At 37.5% G+C, this 12,695-nt stretch overlaps 1 protein-coding gene across 1 annotated transcript in view; it reads right to left on the reverse strand.

The window, feature by feature from the left end:
- Positions 1 to 12,695, reverse strand: part of tgs1 (trimethylguanosine synthase 1) — a 35,808-nt gene that overhangs the window by 16,117 nt on the left and 6,996 nt on the right. The window contains exons 5-8 of the mRNA XM_017439937.3: positions 10,894 to 10,974; positions 9,364 to 9,879; positions 8,076 to 8,193; positions 2,997 to 3,083 (exon numbers count right to left, since the gene is read on the reverse strand). Coding sequence (XP_017295426.1) covers positions 2,997 to 3,083; positions 8,076 to 8,193; positions 9,364 to 9,879; positions 10,894 to 10,974 — 802 coding nt within the window. The remainder of the gene's footprint in view (positions 1 to 2,996; positions 3,084 to 8,075; positions 8,194 to 9,363; positions 9,880 to 10,893; positions 10,975 to 12,695) is intronic.

Consider the following 12,695-nt stretch of genomic DNA (forward strand, 5'->3'; position numbering starts at 1 on the left):
TCGGCTTTGTTCTTCTCATTTTCAGCTTCTTTCAACTAATTTCAGCTTTTTAAACTAATTTCTGCTTCTTTCAGCTTTTGTTCTTCTACCTTATGCAAATCTTCTACAAATCAGCTTCTGTTCCACTTTTTGCATCTTCTTTAAACTTCAGCTGTTCAGCATATCTTCAGCCGCTTTCAGCAAAATCATTCAGCAAAATAAGCATTCACACTGCATTTTCGCAGGAAATGCAACTTCTCTAGTTGCAGTTACAGTTATTAAAGCAGGATTATTAATAAAGACCTAGAATTCACTGAAGGAATGAATATCACCCACCACCTTTTTATGCCAGAGCTTAAGATCATTCTATAAGATTTGACAGGTATAGTCATTTTGGTTAAACCTTCAAATAATAAAAAAAAAATGTTCAGTCTCATGCTTGTAATATCTTGCCTGATTTCACATGATCTATTTGCACTTGGAATATGTTGTGAATGAATCTCACCTTAACTTCAACTGAAAACATTAATTCAATTCAAAAATACTTTATTAATCCCAAAGGGAAATTAAATAAACAAAATAAATAATAAATAAATAAATTAACATTGATACTGAAATAAATATACTGAAAAAAGTTGTATAGAAACTGCAACAAAAAATTTAAACAGAAAAATGCTTCACGGAAATTTAAATTTCAAATATTAAAGAAAAATTACTGTTTGGAATAAACATTTAAAATTGCATTATTTTTTTAAGCCACTGTTTTTCAGTGCTGCTGAGAACCAGCATTACTTCTTTTTTATTGTTTGTAATCTAACTAGCATAGAGGGAGGAGTCTTTCAGTCCCCCTGACCTGAACTGCTCACCAGTCCGTATGCACTATATTGGTATGTGACACTAAGATTTGGTATTGATCACATATCAAGTAAAAGAGGGGGAGTATCATTGATATTGACAGATATGATATGGACAGAATCTGATATGGACAGAATCTGTGCAAAGTTCATGAGTAAATAGATAAAACTTTAATATTTGCTGTTGTATTGTTTTGGGGTTGTAAATACAGCAACACAGCACTCTTCTTCCTATCTGCCATTTCTTGCCACGGCCAAGTCTGACTGAGCCAGATCTTGAGTCACATGATGGTACAACATCAAAACACAGGAGGGGGGATGAGGAGTAAAGTGTGCTTACTCTGTGGAGCGCTGTGACAAGAGCAGCACTTAGAATGGTGAATGGACTGTACTTATAAAGCACCAACCAAGCCACTCAAAGCGCTTTACAAAACAATCTGTGCCCTCATTTCCCCATCCACACACACATTCCTACAGAACTCTGCTACATCTCTACAAAGCTAATCTGAATAAATCATTCTGTAGAGTATAATCAGTGCTTTAGATCACAGGACAGGACTGACAGCCATGGAAAGCTGGAGAAACTACAGCAGTCCATGCTGGAAAAAATACTAAAGTACTGACACTATTACACTGATATCAATCAATATCAATTCTAATGTTAGTGCAAATATTATCAATATTTGGATCAATTCACCCACCACTACTCCACTAAGCTATCTGCTTTTTCCAATTCAAGAGTTGCTTCCATTTCAGGTGGACTTTCTAAACTGTAAGTGTCTTTTTGCTTTATGACTGGACTAAATCACTAAATAAGTTTAGTTTTAAAAGTTATTTTTAGTAAAGGTGTGAGGGAAAAACTAACTTTAGTCAGTTCATATTAGCAAGCTAACCTCTGCTTGATGAGTGCTAAGCTTCCAGCTCAAGATGTGTACCTTTTAGGTGCAACTTTACAAAGCAAATGTTGTTGAGCAACATTTTTAATAAAAGCATGTGTGTTTTTCAGGACATGCCATTTTGGAACTTGACTGAGATTTAATAGTTATTTTTGGTAAAAGGTATGACAAAAAATCTAACTTTAACCAGTTCATGTTACCAAGCTAACCTTCAGTTAATGGTTGCTAAGTTCAGTATTAATGCTGTGGAACAAAATCACAAAATATTCAGCAGCCTCAGATCCCAGCACAGCAAATTGCAGAGCAGTCTCATGTGTATTCTCATTGCCAAAATACACGATAAAAAAGAAAAAAGTACATAATGTAAGGATAAACTGAGTAAGATTTTTTTCTCTTGATGAACTTTACTGATCAGAGACAAATACTAATGTCTATATGTAACAGTTGTGTTCATGGATTTTATCTACTAGTAATAAGAGGATGTGTTTTTTCACGTTTCTACAGCCAGATGCTGATTACATCATGAGTATCTACCTGAGCTGAGGAAGAGGGGAAGTTCAGGGAATGCAAAAGAAAATGCCGTCATCAACTTCTTCCAAGACTTCCTGCAAACCCTAGAAACCACAGATTTGGTTTCAAGATTTTTTTTTATCACTGTTGATGGATTGTATTAAAAAGCTCCAGTAATAATAAACCACATAAATGTTCTTTATAACTGCCGTGCACAACTGGATCATTTGGCAGCAGTATCGTCTCTCTTGTCAACCAAGACTGCACACAGCCTTCTAACAAAGAAGAACATGAGGAAAAGACAGACAGAGGACTTGAAGGAGATGGATAAAAATCAAAACTTTCAAAACGTATATCAATAAACTTCTAGAGCCAACTCTATTTAAGATGGCCACCACAGCTAACTGACATTTGCTCACACAAAAATGGCTATAACTCTGTTAAATGTACAAATATTGAGCTAAACTTTGATGTAGTAGTAGCTGATAGTCCTCAACACTAACACATCTTGTGAGTTTTCACAATTTTGCATGAGATTGGGAATGACATCAAATTAAGTTTGACCCAATTGGCTCAACATAAGATGATCTTAGTCAACAATTCTGGCACAAAAGGCAGAGGGTGTTATGCATCTCTTTAATGCAGGCCTTTTATTCATTTCATATCGATCAACTCTTGATGAGACAGATTTCAAAGGCAAAAGGGCCAAGGAGAATCACACACACAGAAACCATCAATCTAACAAAAAAAGACTTACTTGGGGTGTAAGTTGTGCTTGAGTCCAAGTTTAGACCAGACTGATCCAGATGTAAGCTGTGGACACTCTTCTACATCCAGCTCATGGCTGCAAATGAAAAGACAATACTGCTTTAAAGCTGAACTAAAATCAGATCTCAAAAAATTGACATTTCATGAATGTTATTCAGTCAAACACATCCACACAACACTGGAGGGACCCATTTTTCTGACCTAAAAGTTAAATAAACTGTTTTTAGCATTTAAGCCAATAATGTGTGGGGCAGAGACCCGTTCTGGGTTCATGACGTGCGCTGTGCCCTGGCTGGCCAAGAACGCTGCTACTGTCCGGTTGTTTACTAGTGGAAATGAAAGAAGAAGCCTTTCTTGAATATGAAGAAATGTCGGAAGACTTTGCGGGAGCAATGGATATACAACCATACCAGTATGAACCTGAACCGACAGCTAAATCTCCATATTCAGATGAAAGCTCTTCAGATTCAGATTCTGAATCCCAAGGACTGTCATGGCCAACACAACAACGCAAATAATAACCGAGTTGGGAATATGGAACGGTGAGAACCGATTCCCCCCAGATTGTTATCATGAAATTAGTACACAAAACTAAAAATCCATAACACCAGCAGGAGAGAGCTAACCTTGCTAACTTGAAGCTAAACGGATGCTAACTTGTAAACATTGTGAGCGCACTTTAGAGTAGCGTTTAAGGACTCTCACAGTAGAGTAAACTAATCAACAGCTGTTTCAGACTATGACATTTGTTTAATCACACATGTATTGTCTATTTTTTTTCATCAATAACAAATTAGAAAAAAAAAATTAAAATAGTTAGGACTGCTGCTGGAAAAAGGTCCTGTTTTTTTGGTGTGAAACCAGTCCACCACATTAACGAGGGTCAGAAAAGTGCTTCTCTTTGAAGTGATCTGAACCTGAGTTCTGATAGTAATTCCCACATCAGAGCTTATGGATCCAAATCTGAGGAAGGTTTTTATCTTTCAGGAAGCCTAAAAATGAAACTCCAGTGGTATCTTCTGGCTGGTTTGAACAATTAATTCCAACATCCTAAACTACAGTATATTGTACCAGTATTCATCCACTTACTGATGAACCACTGAATACTGTGAACCTCAGCGGCTCTGTGGACATCACATATCAGGGGGGGAAGTCACAGGAAAAGACGAAAACACCCAAGTGGTTTCTTCAATGGTCAGTATTTAAAAAAAAAAAAATAGTATCATATATTGTTTTTGAAAATTCCACAATAAGCATATTTTATGCTTTTCTTTCAACTGATGTTGGCTTCAAAACACTTTGAGGTTTAGCTTTAAGAAATCATTCCGTATAACCACACAGGAATCAATAGTGCATTTCTTTAAAAATGTATAATTGGGAGATCAAATGTTTTTAAACCCCCAAAATAGATGTAACTGTTCTATCTTTTTTTACACCTAGAGGCATTTCCAGTGATGAACGAGAGCTTTATGTTGTATTTTGAGGTTTGATGTAATTACATTTGTGTGTGTTCCGTTACGTCTTGTCCCTTTATGGCACTGCTGTGACAGCACGGGGCAGAAGAGCATGTGTTAGGTGTGCAGAGGAAGAAAGAGACTGAATGTGGTTCTATCATGGCGCCTGGTGTGATAGCTCACTGTGATGGCCAAATCCATGGCCACACTCTAAAGCCTAAAGTCAGTAACTCCTTTTATACACTTTATTTATAGTTTTTCTTTCATACAAACACAATAATATTTTAGTTGCAATAAAAACATTTATTAGTTGATTTGGATACATTTGTTCTATTTGTTAGCGCGTCCATTTAGTTAACAAATGCGTTTATGTCAACTTAATTTGTTGCTTAAGATTAACTTTGTGTTTGTTTTTGCCGGTTCTTACCTGCCTTGGAGTTGCCAGACAAAAGATGGGGGCCAGGGCTCAGCAGGTTCAAATGCTGATTGGACTGCACCACTAGTTCCTGCTGGTGAGGGGAATTTGTAGTTTCTTTGTTTAGATAAGTTTCTGTATTTTAAGTAAATATGAGTGTTTAAAGTTTAATATTTTGGGTTTTCATTTTTGGGTCTTTAGTTTAGCCAAACTTAGCTGTACTGTTATTTTGTTTTGTGGTGTTTGTAATTGTATTCAGTTTAGTTACCCCTATTGTGTCTTAATTGGTCTGATCAGCCAGTATATAAACCCCTGTGTGTCATTTCTTGAAGGTCAGTTATGTTTGTTTGTGCAGCCAGGGTTTGCATCTTTTTGCCTGAGTTCAGTTTTGTCTTTTTTGACCTCTTTTATGAGCTCAGTTTGTCTTTTTGTTAGTTATAATTGTTGGGTTAAAATAAAAGAAACTATTTTTCTAATATCTCCTGGGACTCCTCCTATTTTAACTCGGTCCTTCACACTCACATATAATAAAGTTTGTTAGTTTTACCGGCCGTCTACTCCACCACAACACCTTACACGTTTATTTTAATTAACAAAACTTCTGATTTATTTTTGCCGTAAACCAGCAGAAAAATAGAAGCATACCTGTCCATCCACACCTTGCCTTCCAGTAGAAGGTACAGAATCCCCCAAACTAAACTGAACCATTTTAAATATTCTTCTGTACCCACCGCCATCAAAATCAAAATCTATAACTTGGCACGGACCGCGCGTGCCACGCTTCGTTCAAAATGGATGATTTTGCTGCTCTAACGGAGCTGGTTTGCCTGTATCAGCGTGGAGCTCTAATGAGCCCTGAGGCCGAGCCACCTTCAGCTACAGCTGGAGTTAACACGTCGTCGGAGCCGCGGCAATGAACATCGAAGAGCAGGTTTGACCAACAATGGTTAGTTGGGCTAAAATTCAGCGCGTGGCTTTACAAGACCGAATATGGTAAGCATATAAATATATATAATATTATGCTTGTTTCCTAGTAAAATTATGCTATTAAATTCAGCATTGCTTTGTGTTGTTGTTACATGTAGGGATCCAACATGCAGCCTGTGCCACAAAAAGCACAGTACAGGACAGAATCTCTCTAATTTTCAGTTCTCTGTTGTTATTCATTGGCCTGGAAGTGAGACATGTGTTGGTGCTTTGTTTGCACTTTTTCATTAATGTAATTTAATTTATTTGTAAATGTGACTTCAATTAGGATTTAAATTAGGTGCAAACAATTAGTATTTATTTTAATTGTTTTTGTTTAAAAAAGTATTTCAAAAGTGCATTTTTGTAAAACTGTAGTTTTACAGTATATCACACAATAAATAGCCATATTTTTGACTTTCCTGTCAACTTTAATATATTTTTTTTCTAAATCACGGTCGCCCGACTACCGACCGGCGAACGGCCACCTACCACTAGGCTTAGCTTCTTTTCTGGGGGAAAAAGGGTATAGAGGGGGCATCCCCGAAAGGCTCAGTCGTTCACAAGCAAGGATGGAGTGAGGTTCACCACTTTGTGAACAACTGCGTGAGCAAATAGTTCAACAGTTTAAAAACAATATTTCTCAACATACAATTGCAAGGAATTTAGGGATTTCATCATTTAGTCCATAATATTATATAAAGATTCAGAGAATCTGGACAGATCTCTACAACTAAGCAGCAAGGCAGAAAACCAACATTGAATACCCGTGACCTTCGATCCTTCAGGCAGCACTGCATTAAAAACCAACATCATTCTGTGATGGATATTACCTCATGGTCTCGGGAACACTTCAGAAAAACATTGTCAGTGAACACAGTTTATTGCTACACCTACAAGTGCAAGTTAAAACTGTACCATGCAAAGCGAAAGCCATATATCAATAACACCCAGAAACGTTGCCTGCTTCTCTGGGCCCGAGCTCATCTGAGATGGACTGACTCAAAGTGAAAAAGTGTCCTGTGGGCTGATGAGTCCACATTTCAAATTGTTTTCAGAAATCATGGATGCTGTGTCCTCCGGGCCAAAGAGGAAAAGGACTATCCAGATTGTTATCAGCACAAAGTTCAAAAGGCAGCATCTCTGATGGTATGGGGGGTGTGGGTGAGCATCACACGGGTAACTTGCAGATCTGTGAAGGTACCATTAATGCTGAAAGGTACATACAGCTATGTCTTTTTCAGGGATGTCCCTGCTTAATTCAGCAAGACAATGCCCAGCCACATTCTGCACATGTTACAATAGTGTGGCTTCGTCGTAAAAGAGTGCAGGTACTAGACTGGCCTACCTGCAGTCCAGACCTATCTCCCATTGAAAATGTGTAGCTCATTATGAAGCGAAAAATACAACGACAGAGACTGTGGACTGTTATTCAACTGGAGTTGTACATCAAGCAAGAATGGTAAAGAATTTCACCTACACAGCTTCAATAATTAGTGTCCTCAGTTGCTTATGCTTATGCTTATTGAGTGTTGTTAAAAGGAAAGGTGATGTAACACAGTGGTAGACATGTCCCTGTCCCAGCTTTTCTGTAACATGTTGCAAGCATCAAATTTAAAATGAGTAAATTTCTTGCAAAAGAACAATAAAGTTTATCCGTTTGAACATTAAATATCTCGTCTTTGTAGTGTATTCAAATGAATATAGGTTGAAAAAGATTTGCAAATCAGTATTCTGTTTTTATTTATGTTTTCCACGACGTTCCAACTTTATTGGAATTGGAGTTGTAAAATAGAATTCTCCCCATGTGCAAAGTTTTGTCTTTCTGCTACATCTTTTCTCTAAGAATGAGGTACAAATCATGGTTAATGGTTTCATAACGATATCTGAACTGTGTTTACAGTGATTTTTTATTACTTTATTATTATTTTTATGGAGGTAACAACATTATATAATAGGACTGTGACTAATACCACAAGAAGGCTGCCTAATCTTAGCAACGCCAAAGTGACCATGTTTAAAAAAAGATCAAATTCAATACACAAGAAAACTGTCAATGCTGACTCAGCATTCATACAGTAAATTCATGCATACTTAATTGCACCTTTGAACAAAATGTTTGAGAACCCCTGCTGTAGAGAATTAGAAAAAACAGAATTGATTAACTAGAGTTTTGTATATAGTGTTTTCTTTTTATGAGCACGAAAATTTCTTGTGTACACTTAGATCTCACCTTCTTTTGAATTTAAAGCAACCTTTAGGCTGTTCATCATCATCGTCATCGTCCCTTTCTATGGTTCTGTTCTTTGAGTTGTACTGCCTGGTTGGAAGGCCAGAAGCCTGCTGAGAATCTGAGTGGAAAAAAGAAATGTTATCTTTGGTTGCAACAACAATCATCTCAAAACTAGATTCTATTAACAACATTTACAAGTTAGGAAGATATCATTGAAAAATTCTAATTGGGTTGTTCTGCACACTTTTCCAGATATGTAGAGGTGGTGTGCCGAGAATGTGGGGTAACATTTTTCTCGGTACACAATGAGAAGCTAGTCAACACATTTTGCTGAACTTTAATACTGTCCACCACCGGAGGACAAAGGAAAACTAATATTTTTGCTCATGTCTGTGCATGCTTTATGTGTCTGTTAGTTGGCAAGTAATCATTGGCTGCACATCTAGAACTGTTTAACGTTTAGAATTAACCAGATTCAAGATGGAGGCCACAGCCAACTGATCCTAAAAAACACAAAATGGCTATAACTTCTACCCTGAGATTTCTTTTGTTGTTAAGTGACACTTTATAAATAAACTGAATTGATCTGAATTATATTGGATGTACACTTGCAATTGATACATTTTTGGAGTCACTGCAATTCAAGTCATCAGCATACAGAGAAATGGCCAAACTGAGTCAGATTTACAGATTTTGAGCTCAGATTTAATGTAATAGTAGCCATTTCCAACATATACTCTGAATGTGTCATCAAACAAGAATGTTTATTCTCGTGAGATGACCAAAACGGTTAAAACTTGATCGATTCTCAACATAAGATGATTTTACAGGGCAGCTTGGGCCAGTGGGCAGGGTGGTCATCCACTGACTGGAGGGTCAGGGGTTCAATCGCCAGCCCCTGCAGCATGACCAAGTGTTCTTGCGCAAGACACTGCACTCACTGCACCTCACTGCCCACCGATATGCTTATCAGTGTATGAGTGATAATATATACTTAAAGATAGTGCTGTATATAGTGTGTAAATATATATATAAAAAATGAAAGCACTGTATGGAGTGTTTGTATGAATGGGTAAATGAAAACTTTTGTGAAGTGTTTGGCAGAACCTGGAGAGATTAAAAAGGCACTATCTAAGCTGTGGACCATTTGCCATCTTAGTTTAAAACTCTAGCGAGAAAGTTAGCGGGCAATATGCATCTCTTCAAGAAATGCTAGGCCTTTAATATTTTCCAATAAATAGTCTGCAAGAACAAGAAGAATCTGGAAATCAGTAATGATGCACAATACCTGTTTGGCTAGTAGTGGCGTGTTGTGAAGTGCCAGCAGGTGTTTGATGACCATTGCCACTATTTGAAGGTTCCTCAGATCCACAATGCTGTTCCTCTGACTGTTTTCTAACGTCAGACATAATCAGATAGTGTTTCTCTGTCTGTGAATCCAGAGAGCAGCTCTGTCCCAACAACTCACTCAAAACATCAACTTTGTTTTCTGCTTCTCGGCTCTCAGATCCAGTCTCACCTTCACTCTGTTTCTGTACAGGAGTCTCCATCACCTCTAAGGTTTCTTCTGCACTAGTATTTCCACTACAGCCAAGCTGGTCAGCGGTCCATCCCTGAGCTGCCCAGAAGGTGTAACATTCCCAGTATGTATAATAGGTCTCTGTAGCATGTTTCTCCCACATCATCTTTGTATCTGGGTGATCCCAAGGAGCAGGGACTGTTCCAGGATTGTCTGTAGATACCACTTTGGTCTCCGGATGCTTCTCCAGCCAGCTGCTCCACAGCAGAGCTTCTCCTTGTTGGGCTGTATTGGTTAGGAGAGACAAAAAAAAAACACCAGTTTTTTTATATGTTGATAGTTGTTAGAACTGTTATAACGTTTTATAAATTATGTTTTAACATGTTAAATTAACAATTAACAAAAAAATTCCCCCACCCCAGTACCTACCCCACCAAACAAGTATAAGATAAATATATAAAAGTAATTACTGTATGTATGTATGTATGTATGTATATATATATATATATATATATATATATATATATTTAACAAGAACAAAGGGAAAATCTCTAAGTATAAGAATGGCAATACCACCTGCCAACTTGTGTAACTTTGTGCGGACCGGGCTCCATCAAAATGGAGGATTTTGGTGCTCTAGTGGAGCTGGTTCACCTGTATCAGCATTTATATGATCCCTCTATGGGAGATCACAAAGATAATCAAACGGTTCAAAACTCACGGAAGAATACTGCACCGACGTAAGCATCAAGTATGAACGCCTCCACCGCTCGCTCAGGTCCGTGCGCCGTGCATGGAGCCTTGTGCGACTATAACTGAGCCTTAATGCTGATAGCAGAGCAGCTTTGTAGTTTACCAAAGTCGTACTAAAACATTACGACTTCTCACATATAAGGCGCTCCGGATTATAAGGCACACTGTCTGTTTTTTGAGAGAACTAAAGGCTTTTAAGTGCACCTTATAGTCCGGAAAATACGGTATATAAATAAAAGGAAGGCAAATAATTCTAGATACATCCTCACATTAAGCACAGCACATGCATAGGGCAGGAAATATGGGGTAGGTGTCAACGTAATGTCCCTTAGAAGCAAATTTAACAAACAGTCGTTGTGTAAAAGGCAGGGTACACCCTAAAAGGGTTGTAAGTCCATCACAGGGATACAAAGAAAAATAAGACAAACAAGCATTTCACAACATCATTAATTATAATTACACAAGCATTCTTACTTTACAGCTGTTTCCCCACACCTGTATAAAATTGCACAAAAACTGTTTTAATCTTAGCGTTTCTTTCCTTACCCCAGTAGGTTTCCCATCCAGCATCTGGGATCTCTTCTGCAGTATTCAGTGTATCACACACCTTGTTTTCACTTCCATCAACTAGAGGAAAATAGAAATCAACACATGAAAAACATGATTTTTAAAGCACATTTAGAATAACAAAAAAAAGTTAAATTTAGTCAATAGCAAAGGCCTTGAGGGTCCAAGTCTGATACACACATATAAGATAAAACAATAAAGTAGTTTGAAATATTTAAATATGAAATACTTTAAAAAAAGCATCTAGGTCCACCACAAGACATTTTTTTTGCCAGCAAAAGTCCAACAGTAAATACATACATTTTGATTACATAAAATAAATTTAAATAAATTTATAATAGGAAAAAGAATTAAAAGGGACCTTTTATGCAAAATTCACTTTTTGCATGTTTTTGTACCTTCATTTGGGTATCTACTGCTTCTAAAACCAGTCCAAGCACAAAAGACCCACCCAGCCGTTTTTTGAGAATAAGTAAATGTTTTCTGGTGTCTGCAAAACAACATGTTTAAAAAACCTCAGGATTGTTGTCACAATCCCCGTGACCTAGCAACCCCAAGCCGAGCCCAGCCCCTCACCAAGCAACCCAAGTGGAGCTCCACCCACTTCATTACAAGAAGATTCTCCTGGTTTTACCGCTGAACAATGTCTGCTGGAAAAGGAAAATTTTTTGTTGTTGGCTGAAATATAGAACATGTTTATATTGCTGCTGTCCCGACCTGCTACCAGTCGAGTTTTGGACCCACTTATTGTCGCTCTTCTACTTGACAAATGTAGGTTTGGAACCGCTAAGTGCCCCTGTCCCAAAGGGTGTAGGCGTTTATACTTGACGCTTGTGTTGGTGCAGTATTCTTCCCTGAGTTTTGAACCGTTTGATTATCTTTGTGATCTCTCATAGAGGGATCGTTTAAATGTTGATACAGGCGAACCAGCTCTGCTAGAGCACGAAACCATCCACTTTGAATGGAGCGCGGCACACCTTGTCCACACAAAGTTACAAAATTGGGAGGTGCACGTGCACAAGGATGCGCCTTATAGTCCAGTGCACTTTATATATGACAAAAGTTTGAAAATGGACCATTCACTGACAGAGCGTCTTATAATCCAGTGTGCCCTATAGTGCGGAAAATACAGTAGTGCATTCGTGGGGTGTCGGGTGTTGGGGGACGTGGCCAACAGCAGCTTACTTGCAAAATAGTGACGTAGCCTAAAACAGCTCATTCTGAAACGAGCTCAAAACAGGCAGAACTGACCAGGTAAAATCTCAATATCTGAGAATGATTTGGTGTATTAAATGAAATAAACATGTTTTGTATAGACCTATCCTGATTTGTTCAAGTAAGCATAATAGATCCCCTTTAAGCATAATAAAATTTGTATTTAAAATTCAAATAGAGCATTTGAAATAGGTTTTGAAAATGTAATAATATAGTGCTTGCTTTTAGAACAACAAAATGTTTTGCTTTTCTTTTTTTTCATGTTTCATATGTAAACAGCTATAATCATAAAGTCTCTGCAGTCGTGCACTCTTTAAAACTCCTTGGAAGATTTTTATGTCAACTATTCAAACAAGTAATTTAAAAAGAAAATCAATTTATGTTATCAATGAGTTTTGGTGTGCAGTCATTGAGGGGATCTGTCAAACTGGATTTATAGATCATTTCTTTTCTATGGTTTTAACTCAGATTTGTGTGGGTCGGGTTACTCAAATCATTACTGTTTAATTTTGGAATAACCCTTTACATCACAGATTTTATCACCTGTTTCTGAACATGGCAAAGAA

The sequence above is a fragment of the Kryptolebias marmoratus genome, linkage group LG20 (genome assembly GCF_001649575.2).
Source record: "Kryptolebias marmoratus isolate JLee-2015 linkage group LG20, ASM164957v2, whole genome shotgun sequence".
Lineage (NCBI taxonomy): Eukaryota > Metazoa > Chordata > Actinopteri > Cyprinodontiformes > Rivulidae > Kryptolebias > Kryptolebias marmoratus.